This window comes from Leptodactylus fuscus, chromosome 9 (genome assembly GCF_031893055.1).
Source record: "Leptodactylus fuscus isolate aLepFus1 chromosome 9, aLepFus1.hap2, whole genome shotgun sequence".
NCBI classification, from domain to species: Eukaryota; Metazoa; Chordata; class Amphibia; order Anura; family Leptodactylidae; genus Leptodactylus; species Leptodactylus fuscus.
The window spans coordinates 60,921,453-60,937,672 of NC_134273.1; the positions used below are offsets into that span (position 1 = coordinate 60,921,453).

Genomic DNA, 16,220 nt, shown 5'->3' on the forward strand with positions numbered 1-16,220 from the left:
CCCACCTCCCGTTGACTGCACAAGCACCAAAGAAACTGAGCAATCACCCACCCACCACATCTAAACGACAACTGCATGTGCCATTAACCCCTTTTTAGACCACCTTTCAGAATGCCCATTAACTGTGTCACTGCTGGAATGACCAAGCACTAATGTGCAGTAGGTTATGTGACACCCCAGAGACATCCTCCCTCCCCTAAGCCATCTCTGTTAAGTACCTTAGTGTAATATAGTGGCTGAGACAATCCCCAGCACAAGGCACACAGCCAACGGGAAGAGCTCGTCTCTGCAGCTTGTCAGAGCCCTGGATCCAGTGACGAGGTGGGCATCGAGCTCTGGACTTTTGCTCAGGGTGGGACATAAGGACAAGCCTTCCAGAGAGTGCAGCATGGCTCTTATAAGATGAAGAGGGCATAAGCCTGGTGCCATCACCCTACTCTTTTTCTGGGGCACCTACTTGAAGATACACCCAAAAATCAATGTGAGCAGGGCCCCCCAGAGTTTTTTTGTGATGTCACATCCGTTGCCCAGGTCTGAGCACCTCTTGTAGAAGCTCTCCTCCTCCTCCTTGTCCATACCCTTAGCGCTTCTCGCCTTCTGCTGGGCTCCAAACTTTGGCTGCTGGATCAGCACCAGGGACAGCGCAGGATGTTCAGCAGCGAGCAGTGCTGATGTGCTGGCCAGACAGGGGAGCAGCATCATGCAGACTCCTCCAAGCCTCCTCCTCATCGTCACCATCCTGGCTCTGCTGGAGCCTTCTCAGGTACTGTAAACTAGCTGGGTTCATGCTGGCAGGTCCCCCCAGATTTCATTGTGCATGCTATGTGAGTAATGCCATGCTCCATCCATCCCTGCTTCTGGGAAGTCTTCCATGTTCCACAGATCATTGCATGTACTGGTGTGACAAGCAGCAGGCACAGTGTGTATCTGGCTTCAGTTTGGGGCAGAGGTGTGATCAGAAGAAGGGTCTGTGATCAGTCATCATGTATCTGGTCAGTACACACTGCAGAGAAAGCCAGGGAGGGAGTCAGTGAAGGAGGCTATAAGAACTTTATTTATGAAGCTTTGCATTGTAGGAAAGCCAGACTATACAACCCAAATAACTTCCCACTGAAAGCAATAGATAGCAAAGGAAAACTGCTCCTGACAGCAGCATTACCATGCTCTAATCTGTTTACTGCTCCAGGCTGGAGGCTGGCCAGACCTTGCTGAATTTCACACCAAAGCAGAATGCCAACTAATCCTTGCTCTCAGCCTCCTTAGACTTTAGACAAACCCCAGATATTGGTGTGTCGGTAGATATAACTGGCATGTTATTAGGTTCATAGAAGCAGGGAACAAAACCACAGAGGGGAAGCTGAAAGGTATAAATCTGTGCAGTTCTTTCTTGTGATGTGCAAGTCTAATCACATCTTAATGAAGTGTAATGGGCTTGGCATTTCAAGTCAAGGATTGTCTCCTTAATGTCTAAGTAAACCCATAGTGGTCATGACAATGTGATCAGCATTATATGGCAGTATATCTCACTGAAATTAGTTGATAACCAAAGTGATGCAGCATTTGGGTAAACAGCTAATTCCTGCCCCTGGTGCATGTGAAATCCAATTAGACTCCAGCACCATTTTTTAGCTAAATACATGAATATCCTGTCCTAGCACACATAGTCCCTGGTGTATTGTCTTACAGACAGCGTGATGAATGGATATGGTTGTTTAATGTGGCTGTGTGTCTATATTTCCATGATTACTTGTAAATGTAAATGTCTGCCAGCATCTAGATATCCATATTTATAGTACATGCATATTTATATCTCCCTTATGTTATTAAATACCACAAGGTAAAAAAATGAATGACTACTATAATTGCAAAAATAAGAGTTTTATATGTATTGGTTTGGCATATCGATAATATGAATATTCTGTGGACTGGGATAGAGGTGAGTAGCCTTCTGTGCCTGTCTGGTTGCATAGTAATCCTAAATGTAAATCTACGCTAGCAGCAGGAGTCATGGAGCAGCGTAGTTTGGAGTGCTGCTGCCATTCTGGATTTTTGTAGTGCTTGGCAGGTAGTGGATAAGGGTTAGAGAGCCCAATGCCAGAAGGGCTGAAGCTTTACAGACAATTTCTGTGCTTAATGAACAATTAGAGACAACTTTTATTTTTGCTTTTTACGTCATCTCTGTTATTACATTTGACATTAAAAGCATCCTCCTCCTAACTTTGACAACAATGCTTAATCTAGAATCTTAATATTATCAAACCCTTTCTGATATCAAGCTATAGTATAGGTGCTTTACATAGGACTGCAGGTGGTGAGTGCTGACCGACACAGGCAGCCCAAAAGAGGTAATATTATATATTAGTCATGCTCTTCCAAAATCCATTACAAAATAAATGATGTCATGATATTATCAAAATGAATAAATTATATCAATGCTTTATTTTATTTTAATTGAATGCCTCCTTCATGTTCACTCAAAACAAGTCCGGCATAGTGCCAGTCTATGACCTGTGCTTGGATCCCATTGTATTGAGAAAGAATAGTCTGTATAAGGCAGACAAAAGCAAGGACATAGTGCTAGTCATTGCAGATACACATGACAAATAAATGTTACTTTAGTTTAACTTCGCAAAGCAATGCTGATCATAAAAACAGGGATCAGTTTGTAGATGGATTTTATATTTTGAGCAATTTGCTTGCAAAAATATTGTACTTTGTATCCAGTTGTCTGAGGATTCGGGGGAAGCATACATTGTATTTTGCATTATACTGCTGCTGTTTGTAAGCGTTCACATATATCACCCAGTGATCCATGAAATATACTTTCAATATCTTCACCTTCAGATCACCTTGTTACATTGACATTGGGAGCCCATAGATATGAAATATTTCAATGACGTTCTCTGTTCGGTTCAGTGTAAAGTTTACCAATGGCTTTTCATTCCATAGAACATTGTTTACTATGGATATTCTCAAGACATACCTAAAGGGGAAGTGAGGGAAAATGCAGACGTTTAGGTAGCTTATGGTAATTATTAATATCCATATCCTCATCTGTAACAGTCTGCCCCATAGTTTCTTGGCTGTGTCAACTCTAATTGTAGAGTTATCGAGTTGACAGATAATTTATAGAAATTTGTTAAGTGAATGATCATGCCCCCAATTTGTCTTCAGGCCTGAGCCATCTGTTTCTTACGTCTAGTTTTGCTTTGATAGGTTAATTGTGCCCTGCATGCTTATTTTAGTCTATCAAGCCTTCAATGGATGGAAAGGCAGTGGGCCACCAACTGGAAATTCTGCACATAAAAGTAGCATATATATATATATATATATATATATATATATATATATATATACACACACCATTGCATTCCATGTTATATCAAATTTAGTGGCAATTCTAGGCCTTAAAAATCTGACAGTGGTGTAGTGATAGTGGTTTAGATGAAGCAGTTGCATCTAGGGCCACTATGTTTCAATGTACAAATACACTTTCCACTAAAGCAACAAGTCATGCCCCTAATGGTTAGGAATAATGCCTCTGAAATTAAGTATGGGTACGCATTATTTACGCACACATCTATCTTTTGTCTAGGTGTGACAGTGGTTGTGATGTGGCTTGCAGTCTGTTGAGGGTTTTTCTACCATATCATGATATAGTACTGAATTTAGTTAGTGAGCAGTGGTAGACGCATTTGTTTATAGCATTTTAATATATTTACTGTATTACCTAATCAGAAGATAACTCCCAGGTTTCTTTGACTATACACCAAGCATGCACTAGTTACTTGGTACTGCGCATGCGCTGCCTGGTGACTGTATAGATGCAGCACTATGTATCTATTGATATAGGAATGTTTGTTTACATTACTAGTAACAGGGCACATGCACAATGCATCATCTTTCTAGCACCCAATACCAGAACTTATGGTCTGTAATTTCCTATTCTTTATATTGATACCTATTTTCCGTCTCTGTAATTTGACACATATTTTTTGGTTACTTGTCATTAATTTGTATAAATTGTTTACATTTGGATAAATTACTCATTGGTGCAAAGCTGTGATTTCTGGACTAATTATCCATGAAAAGTGATTTCACTCCTGGGTAAACCCCTAGTGTCAGTCCTACTTCAAAGATGCTGGGTATAGGGACAGGTAAAGCTTTTATAAATCGTCTCCAGTGCTATAATTTATGCAGGCTTTGAGTAGGCTGAAATCATTTTGTCTTTACTATAGTAAAAGTGACAGGTCTTGTTGATGTAGAGAATCCTTGATGAGGACTTGAGGAACCCTGGATGTGAAACACTGGAACTGCATAATATGTAGAACCATTTCTTTGACATCTCTGTGAAACTCAATAAGACCACACATGGATTGCAAATCAGTCCTCCCACACTCCTGAAAGCCATACCTGTCAAGCAATGCACCTGTATAGTGGAGGTATTACAATACATTATGAGAGATATACCACTCAAATGGCAACCCATTGACATTTTGCTTATAAAGTTTTACCAATATAATGGTAATAATTGGTAATAATTAGAGATGAGAGAACAGTAAAATGTTCGGGGTTCGATATTCGTTTCGAATAGCCCCTCAATATTCGACTACTCGAATCGAATATCGAACCCTATTATAGTCTATTGGGGGAAAATGCTCGTTTCAGGGGTAGGCAACATTCGATCAAATTATACTTACCAAGTCCACGAGTGAGGGTCGGGCTGGATCCTCCGAGCAGTCTTCTCCTTGTAGCGTCTCCGTGGCATCTTCCAGCTCTGAATTCACTCTGCCAGGCATCGGGCCTGGGCAGAGCCGACTGCGCCTGCCCGCACTACAAGCGAACATGCGCAGTCAGTTCTGCCCAGGTCCGATGCCTGGCAGAGTGAATTCAGAACCAGAAGAAGCCGCGGGGAAGCTGCACGGAGAAGACTTCTAAAAGTAGGAGAAGAACCAGCGTTGATTGGCTGACTGTATAGTATTCGGCCAATCAATGCTGTTTCTGCATCGAACTTTTCCATTTGAATAGCGAGTGGTACTCGATCGAGTACGAGTATTTTGAATACCATAGTATTTGATCGAATACCTACTCGATTCAGTACTACTCGCTCATCTCTAGTAATAATAATTCGTAATAATTCTTGCTAACAAGTCTAAAGTTATCATGATGATATCAAAATAATGTGATATTTCCATACATAGAATATGCAGAATTTTAAGCATGTGAGGTTGGAGTTAACCACGCATATGTAAAACAGTTTACTAAACAATATACTGTATGAGACCCCCTAGCTCCATGGCAGATGACTGCGTAGGAATAATTTGTAACAGTTTGTCAGGGCTAATTTGTCAGTGCTTTCCGAGATATATAGAAATTGATGTTATCTCTGCCTTCAGTGAGAGGTGTTTGCAGGAATCAGCATGGTGTTCTCCTATGGTAGACAGTTGTATCTTGTATCCATACCATTATAAATTGTGCATCCTTAGACGTTGCACCACACCCCCCGCAGAAGGAAAAACTACTAATTAGGTTTAATGAAGCCTTTACTTGAGATATATATGTATTTGAAGCAATGACATATGGGAATTATGTGTCTTGGGTAGCTAAATCTAAGACGTGTTATGAATCTGGATATAGAGCTTAAGAATAAACCTATATGAATATTACGAATAATTAAAGAGATATATAAAATGTAGCGTTAATATATTCAGGAAGACAAAATACTGGGATGAAAATAAACATGCTTGCAGAGTATATTCACCTCCTTCAGGATTTGCAGGATAAAAGCTATTGGAGCTTGGGGGCCCCCATGAGTTTTCAGCATGACTCTGCCTGTCTGAGCAAGTCTCTTCTCGTCTGCTGCACATTCTATTTGATCTACTTATATTCATTACAGGCCAAGCATTTTAATCCACTTATTCCATTATCCTTTATTATGTCTGCTGTGAATTTACAGCACTTTCTGTAAATAAGGTCTAATGTGACATTTTACCACATACCCTTCAACATTTACTAGCAACTCCCCTCTATTACAAGCGAGCGTTTGTTTTGGCTGTGGAAATGCAAGACTGCACAAGTTAGCGATAGGCTTGGCATATCGTAGAGCAGATTCCCAGCTGTGCTGGTGCAGAATTTACAATGAATAGGTATGAGACATGATTATATTGATTGAGTCCTGAATGGCTGCGAGCAGGTCAGCTTACCTGCAGAGAGCCAATTACATGGTATATTCCTATCAATGGCTGCCTGGCACTGATGGAGCTTGTGTTGTTGATCCTGATTGTTTGTTTTTTGTTTTTCTTCATTTTTGCATTTGCAAAATGAATCCCGGGGTGGAGGGTTACATCAAAAACAGCAAAGAGAAAATATACTGCAGCAGTCAATGGCAATTCATCAGGTCCTAGTTCTCATCTTTTTAGGATGCCTTTTGGATAATGAAAATAGAAACCTGATTGGTTGTTTAGTTTTGACCAATCTCTCCCAATGTTTGCACATTTCTTCGAGAGCCTTATCTTGCATTGTCTTCTTATGCCAATCAAAGCTACATCCTTATACCAGGCTGTACCAGTGCCCACATATACACTGGTAGTTTTCAGACACAAACTTACCTCTGGTACTGGTCGCTAAGAAATGTGCTTTGTTATAGATGCTTTGGTATTGTCACATGCTTTTGGTTCTGATCACATGTCATTCTCACATTAGTTTTTGTTAGAAAAAAAGAAGCTATGACATCTGCGACAGATCTGTTTTAAAATGCATACAAACTAACTAACAACTGACAACTATCTAACTGACAAACTAACAACAACTAACTAACAACTAACAACTAACTAACAAACAACTAACTAACAAACTAATAACTAACAACTAACTGACAAACTAACTAACAACTAAAAATGAACTAACTAACAAACTAACAACTAACTAACAAACTAACTAACAAACTAACTAACCCTGACACATCCCATTGACTTATGATGGGGTCATTAATAGTTCCTGCATTTTTTACAGAAAGTGAAAAATGCAAATGTGAACAGAACCTGAGTTAGTCTGCATACCTAGAATCCATTTTTGACTCCTTAAACTCTTCCTTCCAAAGAAATTTCTTGTTTCTACTTTTCATGTTTTTATTCTCCACCTACCAAAAGCGATATATTTTTATATTTTTTCCATGCATGGAACCATAATAGAGTTGTATGGGATAATTATTTTTATATGTTTATAGTTTGGGTGGTTTTGGATGCAGCGATACGTAATATATTTGTGATTATTTTTGTGTTTCTATTGTTATATAGAATCTAGGGAAAGGGGGTGATTTGAAATATTATATTTTTTTAAATATATTTTTAAGCCCTAGAGAATCTGACATTCATTCAATGTATTGCAATATATTGTAAAATCCATTGATTTCTCTCACAGGCTGCTTATATCAGCCTGTAATAGAAACACAGTAATGACAGGCCTGGAAACCTGTTTTGGTAATAGACTGCCACCCCCAGATCTCAATTCAGGAGATGCAAGCAAAGTCTATATGACAATGCCTATGTGCCACTGTTCGTCAGATGCCTCAGTCACATTTATCCAAGGTATCTGAAGAATTAATGCCCACAATCAGAGATGGCTTCAGTCGTGGGCATTGCCACTAGGTGTAAAAACAGTGAAGAGTATGGCCCACACTTACTATTGTGATTACAACTACACACTGGAGTAAACATGGTGAATATCTCTTTGATGCAGTATGACACATCTTTGGCTTAATGTAGCCCTTCTTGGTGCATCTAGTTTGTGCAATTTTTTTTTCATGTTGCTGGACACGTGGATTCTAAGAAAAAGGGGTCGTGACTTAAATGTGCCACAATGTGACACATTTTTAGCAGACGGTGGTGCATCTTAAACTCTGCACCCTGTGGATCACTATTTTAGACAGTGAGCAAACAGGGCAGAATCCAGATGGGCCAGGAGTAGGACACCCCAGTCACTCAGTTTTACTATAATGAGTTATATATCACAAATCTATTCCAGTCCTTAATGGCATAGATTTGTGAACAAGTGCACGTACATGGAGCATTTTAGTAATTCTGGCAAATTGTAAACTTCTGAGCAAATCCATTCAGACTGGTGTAACAATTGCCATTCTTAATAAATTCCCCCATAGACTCCACAGTACAAAGATACGCTAGATTTATCATCCAGCATCAGCCACTGTGATAAATCTGGCTAATTCTCAGGCTGACTGTTTAAGTCTACACTATTTAACTATTAGTAAATCTAGGCCGGTGTATTCATATGATGTATTGGAAGAATAAAGTGCTTCTTTGAATGGGTGGGTGGATTTAACTCCATATTGATCAGGGCACAGTAGCAATCCAGATTTGTCATTTAGCTGGTTAGATTTGGTGTCAGGTCCTCTTTAGCCATTCTATTTGTACAGATGATTGGTTTTTGTTTGGTGCTTCTAAATGTTTATTCTCTACAATTATTTCGCTTGTTTTCTTTTTTTTTGTGTAGCCCTGAAAAATATTGAGTTTTCTAGAAGGTCCCGAGTTTATTTGCATCATTACACACCGCGTTCCTGGCTTTGGGTCTTAAGTCAAGGAAATTAAATCAGCAGCGAACCCCTTGTTGTAGTGATGCCTTTAGGCTGACTGCAATAGTCAACACAGTTTAGAAGTCTGTATTCACACGTTGTATCCGATGAATAAAGTGCATATATCTGTTTAATTGAGGTTTGACTTTTTGACATCCTAATAAAAATTGCAAACTTGTATAACTTGGGAAACTTGTAGCCGTCACATCATTGCATCTGACATAATAAATCTTTGATAGAGAAACCAGGTATTGTGATATATAGCATATCTTACATTACATGGGTTTCCTTATACCTTGCTATGGAATTCTGGGTTATTAGATGAGGTTCTCTGTTCAGGATCTCACTTCTTGGTCAGAGTGAACAGTGGTTACAAAGAGCAATGCCCACTCTAGACGTCCTGTCTTGTCCAACGTTACACAAATAACCCAGTGATTTGAACAGACAATGATATGTTTAAAGGGGATATCCAGTTTGTAATATTGATGGTCTGTACTTAGATAGGTTGTCAATATTAGATGTGCAGGCACCAGGACCGCTGCAAATCTGCTACCCAGGTTCAGCATGGCTATGGCTATTGGTATTGTTTACATGCCAGGAGCCAGATGGTGAGAAGCAGCACAGCATCTAAACAATACCACAAACCATGCTATCCCTTGGCAGGAAATCAGTGGGTTGTTCTGGGTGTTGGATCCCTACAGGTCGAATATTGATTACCTATCCTAAAGATAAGTGTAGGGATCTTTGTATTAAATGTGGATTTTCTAAGCAGACACAGCTGTAACCTACCTGTAAGGGAATTGCTAGTCGTGCAAAGCCCTAGTACTGCTGCTGGAACAAAAGAAGTCCGGAAATACAAAGACAGTGAGCCCTAAACTCAATACAGTCCCTGTCCCTGCCTACTTGCCTGAACTGTCCTAAGCCACAGTCAGCAACTGTTTTGCAAAACTCTTCCTAGAAATAAGTGTCACACAGAACAAGACAGGACAAAACGACATAGAAGAGGAGTCAGCTAGCCAGAGAGACAAAGCAGTACAAAATAATAATCCAAAAGAGTAGTAACAAGGAATCCAAAGGTCAGAGGTCAGTAATAGACTAGAAATAGAAGGTAGGAATCTAGCAAGGACAATGGCACAGGACATAGTCAAAATAGCCAGCAAACCTGTGTGGACTGATGACCTGTATATAGGAAGCCCAGGACCTGCCCCAAACTTGATTGGTAGACAGGCTGTCAATCACACAGGCAAGGCTAAGATTAACTATTAGATGAACAGAGGGAAACAAGGTGCAGGAGATGGGTGTTCACACAGCAACAAAGAACTCTAAGCAAAGAATCAAACTGAACACACCTCGTGCGCCGCAGCAGAGGGTGACACAGAGACTTGAACAGACAGAAACTTTACATTACCTTTGAAGAAAAATTTGATCACATATTCCTTTCATAAAATATGGTGTTTATAAGAATTATCATCTCACAACTAAACCTTACATGACCATTGTGCATCCGGTTCTCAAGGTATTTAGTAAACTTCTGATTATGAAGAGTGGCCACTACAGGGGAAAATTAGTACTACATGTGGCAATTCAAAATAATGTAATACAGCAAAGGACTGAGACCTGCTGCTTTTTACAGGCTGTCTGCTCTGATTCCTAAGGGTGAACCTCACTTTCCCTTCATGCTATTGGGCAAAGCTGTTGTAGTGCTGAGATAACTCCTTTGAGTGAATCCTTGCTTCTTATTGTTCCCTTAAGTTTGCCTCTGATAGGAAATTATCCATTTCACAAGTTCCCTTTAAAACGTACCAGTGCATATTTAAGACTTAAAATAGCAAACCTGTCATGGAGGCAGGGTATGTAATTGCTATGGGACTCCTGGTCCCCTCGGTCCCTCTCACAACATTTTGATCTCTTTTGATGTTTGGCATTCCAAGTATCATAAATCCTTCCTCCTTCTCTGTTTACTGAGATTTATGATACAGCCTGTCAGACATGCACCCTACCCTGTCAGTATATCATTAACCTGTGCAGAAAAATGTGGCTGAAAGGGTTACAATGTTCTACCTGACAGCCGAACTCGTGGCCCCTGCAGGCAGCGCTGGGCGCACAACTGTAATTGTAACAGATTTTTTTTTTTTTTTTGCTTCAAAATACCGAGAGAAAATTCATGATTTCTATAACCACTGCCTATGACTGTGCTTTTTTTGGAAAGAGGAGGACCCAATTTTGACTTTTGCTTTGGGGTCCCATCATTTCGACGTATGTTATTTCCTTTGCTTTTGCTCTTCTTAAATTGCTTTGGTAGGTTTATTATTATTGTTTAGAGAAACAACACAAATCCTGATTCTATACCGAGAATCAAGGTTCAGGGAAACTAAGATCTGGTAAGAATGCGGCTTCCAAGGTACGCCATGCTGATCTTATGGATATTTATGCGTCAGCTTGTGAAGTTTTAAGTGTCTTCACTTCATATAACTGCTCGTTCAGCCTGCGTTCAGAGCGCTGTCTGTCAGTATCACAGTAATATTAGTCTCACGCCTCCTGATTACTTGTCTTCTTTGCATTCGGCAGCGGTAATAAATCCAAAATATGATCACAATAAAATCCCTGTTTTTTCCTGTTCGTACACAGGGCTAGAATATTGATGAGGTTTTTTTTTCCCTTTTTCCGAGGCGCAGACTTTAATAATTACTGTCTAAGTTCTGCATTGATGATGAACTTTTTATTTATATATTTTGCTGAAATTAAAATAATTGGTTTTCAGCAAATCTGCACAAGGTGATGAGTAGAGCTGGAGATTTATGTCTGTGGGAGCAGAACAAGAGGCTAGGAAACAAAACGCTGTAGGAATTATACCTGACAGCTATTGATGTAGAGTCTCCAGACAAGGGAAAGGTTAGCACACACACTAGCATGCACTCATATACACACACACAAACACAACGCAACCTCTTTAACAGTATGTAAGAGGATAATTGAATTTCTGATTGAGGGTTGTCTGATCAGCCATTACTTGGTCACATAGAACATGCAAGACACACATAACCTGCAGTGACACTTCAGTGCACTTCAGAAGGCTAGTCGATGTCTGCTATGTATTACACATACGTACGTGTGAATGTAAGCATACTGTACATCCAGAAGGGACGAGTCTGCTGCTGGTTTTCCATCAGGAATGCCTTCTGGAATCACAAGGGGTATTCTACTGCTTTCAACCTTTGCATTGTAAAGGTCAATTTGTGCTGCCGCTTTCATTGCTGCATATGGATGAGATTTGATAAAATACACTATACCGCAGCAGACTCTATCTTGTGTAGATGTATTCTGCAGAACAGTCTAATTTGCAAATAATATTTTTGCATTGCACCTTATTAGGTTTCAATCTTTAGCTAAAGTATATCTTTTAGATTTAGTATTGTTCATTGTTTTGAGCTGAATTTGTCATTTAGGGGGCGTTCACACTACCGCCACTGTTCGCTGGTAGTGTGAACGCCTTGCAAAAAAGAAACGGTCTCCAAGCAGAGAGGCTGCATACGGACAACAGTGGTTACCTTTAAAAACCCATTCAAATGAATGGGTTTTAAAGCTGAACGCTAGCAAGCCATTCCCTGTCCAGTTTCCCTGGGATTTTGGATGGAAACCCTGGAACAGAGAGTGGCGGTAGTGTCAACCATCTACTTCAGGGTATATTCACATGGGGGAAATGTGAGAGGTATTGGAGGCAGACATCAGTTTAGTATTCCTCTTATTTTTCCGTACCTATGGAGGAGATTAGACTCAGATGAATCGTCCCGATCAGCGGAGTGGCCTAGCGCAAAAGGTTCTGTGGCTGAATCAGTTGCAGAATCTGCTGCAAAATTGTGCGGGATGCATATATTCAGTCCCCTGGTTTGATCTCTGCCTCCCATTGAATACAATAATAGGAAGAGTAGGTTGGAGCTTGGTGCTGATTTTGAGGTTGAATTCGCCACAGGCACATACCATATAATAGCTGTCAAACCAACACTAATTCTTACCCCCATAAACATCAGTGTTCAGATCAAATCTATTTTTATTATAGTCATAGGGACAGGTGAACAGCAGAAAATGGATACCTCTTGTGCCGCTTATCTCCACGTCAAAAATGAATGTTTTAGACAACAGTAAACCTCATACATAAAGAAATCTATCCAGGCCAACATGAGCAGGTTTTGTAGTAATAACAGTGATGGGTCATTAAGCAGGAGGATTAATCAGCAAAATAAATGAACTCCTTTACTGCAGTACTCAATGTAGTCCTGGCCATGTCTTTATAGGATTGGAATCCATGGGATGCTTTGTGTTGGGTACTACATTGTAAGGGACTTTTCCTGTTGATAATATAAGTACAATGCTACAGGTCCTCACAATCACTAATTCATCAAAAGGGATACCGCATCAATATTATTTCCTAAAAAAAACAAACACCTTGAGCGTATTTTGGATTGCATTGAATGAGGACTATGTTAGCTCTGTCACTTATTGCAATACGTAGAGTGAGATAATGCAGCCGTCCGATTGAAAACCACAAATATGTGTCTGCTCTTTTGCTTTATGTGTTTCAGCCAGGTTACTCGTTTTTATAGATAAGACAAAATGCTACACTCTACAGGCAGGTGGCAGTGGTGAGCCGTGAAAGTTTCCATTCTGACAAGGCTCTGACTTTGTAACAGATCTAGGTGATTTTGGTATAAATATGCAGTTCTGCGCATAACTCTGACTTTTTGCTGACAGATGTTTTCCGCAATGCCGTACAGCTAGGGAGTCATAACTATGCAATTATCATGTACATATCTAGATATGCACAGGTTGCAGAGAGAGAGAATCTTGCTTACAAAAGTTTATATCATAAAACAATTGCAGTTTATTATAATTTTCATACATGTAAATTGCAGGGGTGGATCGTGGCCCTGGAAAAATCTAAACACCCTGGAGACTAAGACCCTGTACTGTAACCATTAAACGTGACGACTCCTGTTGGGTTAATGTTGACATTTAGAATTACAGCTGCGTGTCTGTATACTGTCCAGGTCTGCAAGAGCAGATAATAGAATGTGCGAATGACTGCATTATATCTGATCTAATGTGTAGGTGGTAGAATTATGATATTTACCGAGGGGAACGTAAGACTAGGTTTTCTATGTGGAGAGTGGTCAGAAATATAAGACACTAACACGTCAGTAAGCTGACGCCTTGTTATCACAGAGTTCAGGCTCACTGACCTCTACCCAAAAGAACCTGAAACCACAGATGAGCTCTTCACATAAGATGTAGTGAAAGAATATCATAATAATCATAAGCATATGAGTTACATGGCAAAACAGATGGCCAGTCCCCCTGGGAATCTGGATATGGTAAAGTACTTTAAAGTAAATGTGTCAGGTCTCTTATGCTACCAAATGGCAATATGGCTGTAAGGTAAAGGGAAATGATAAAGTTTGGTAGTTTGGGCGATGTCCAGACGACTTTGATTCTGTCAGAATTTTAGCATAGACTCCATGAAACCTCCAAAGAGGGGGAGTGCTGCTGATTTTAAAATTTGCATTATGCTCAGTAGTTTTGCATGAAAAATTTGCATACTTGCTGAAATAAACTACAATGGGGTTAATCCACAAGTATTGTCCTGGCCAAAAATGAGATTTACGCGGAAGCCCCACGTTGAAGAAATGCAGCTTTTTTGTTGCAGATTTTGCTAAGGTTTTTTGAGCCAAATCCAGGAGTGGATTGAACAGTAGGGAGAAGTATAAGAACTTCCTATATACTTTTCATTCCTCTTGTAGCCATTCTTTGCATTGCAACAAAAAAGCAGTATTTCCACATAGTAGGGCCTCATTATCCTTATTTTTGTCACAGAGATAACTCCATTGACTTATTAATCATCCTCATGACTCCATTGTTCTTTTCAGTCCCCTACCCCAACCTTACTGTCCAATTTTTTTAGCCTTTATCATGACTTCAATCACCCCCAGCATGGCTCCACTATACTTCACAGTTATCAGCATAGCTCTATTCTCCATAGCCCCAAGCATGGCTCTATTCTCCTTAGTCTGCAGCATTGTCCTGTTCTCCTTCATAGTCCTTAGCCTGACTCATCTCTAGGGTTGAGCCAATCTTGAGATGTCAGGATCATTTTTAAAATCCGATTTTTGATCATTTTCCATTCGAACCCGATCCTGATCCCAATTCCGATCCTAATGCAAGTCAATGGGATTTTTTTAATAATCGAAGATCGGATTTTAAAAACGAACCTATTCACTACACAGCGTGGACTCCAAATATTGAATGCTTTAATTTTTAGACTCCACACTGTGTAATGATTAAAAAAAAAATCCTCTGGCTACTTGGTCCCCCCTGGTGTTCACTTACCTGCACAGATCGCTGCCGCTGCCACTCCCTGTTGTTCTCGCTCCTCTTCTCTTTCATTTACAGGCCTTCAGAGCGCCGTGCATGCCCCCGCCTCCCTAGGCTAGTGTTAGAGATGCTGGGAGTAGGCGGGGCTTGTTGTGGCTTAGGAGAGTGTGGGCGGGTACAGGGCGGGGAGACGTGAGTGCATCACTCACGTCTCCCCTCCCAGTACCCGCCCACACTCTCCTAAGCCACAAGTCCCACCTTCTTCCTAGGTCTGAAGGCCTGTAAATGAGAGAGAACCAGACCAAGAAGAACATGGAGTGACAGAAGCAGCGGATCTGTGCAGGTAAGTGGACTATTCTGTTTCTAGTGGACTATACTATTCTGTTTCCTCCCTGCTGTGCCGTATACTGGACTCTGCTACATCTGCATTACTGTACAATGACTTGTCTATCTACTCTTCTGCTTTGTCCCTCCTTTATGTAGATCTCAGATGTAGCAGAGCTGAGTATATGGTAAAGCAGAGACAAAGCAGAAGAGTAGATAGATAAGTCAATGTACAGTAATGCAGATGTAGCAGAGTCCAGTATACGGCACAGCAGGGAGGAAACAGAATAGTATATACTATCTACTCTTCTGTTTCCTCCCTGCTGTGCCGTATACTCGGCTCTACTACATCTCAGATGTAGCAGAGCTGACTATACAGTAAACGGACGAAGCAGAAGAGTGGCAGGCTGTGGTAAATCACTCTGTGCTTCGGTGCTGTAAGACGAGTGAGTACTATTCGAAAATGCAGTTTCGAATAGCACACTCCCATAGGAATGAATGGACGCGGATGGTGCACAAGGGGTTAAGCAGCCAGACACCGGCACAGGCTGTGTGCCGGCTGCATCCAGTCATTCCTATGGGAGTGTGCTATTCGAAACGGCAGTTTCAAATAGTACTTGCTCATGTCTAATCATTGTTAGCTTTTCCCACAATGCTTGGCCAGTAGCTAAGCATTGCAGGAAATAACCTCCGACCTCGATCCCGCCTAAAAAGATCAGGATCGGAATTCCGATCGCGATCTTGAAATTTACTCGATTGCGATTGTGAAATTTACTTGATCACCGATCAGAATCCAATCTTTTCTGATCCTGATCACTCAAACCTACTCATCTCTGCTTAAAATCCCAAGCATTGTTAAATTTTTTTTAAATCTCAACTTTCTTTCTCAATCTTCAGCATTCCTTCTTTTTCCTTAACAATCCCCATCATTGCTGTGCCTTTT

General features: G+C 40.5%; 1 protein-coding gene across 1 annotated transcript in view; it reads left to right on the forward strand.

The window, feature by feature from the left end:
* The first annotated feature begins 211 nt into the window (after window positions 1-211).
* OLFM3 (olfactomedin 3) overlaps window positions 212-16,220 on the forward strand; it is a 154,409-nt gene continuing 138,400 nt past the window's right edge. Inside the window, exon 1 of the mRNA XM_075287413.1 lies at window positions 212-763. Within this exon, the coding sequence (XP_075143514.1) occupies window positions 701-763 (63 nt within the window). The 5' untranslated portion in view covers window positions 212-700. The remainder of the gene's footprint in view (window positions 764-16,220) is intronic.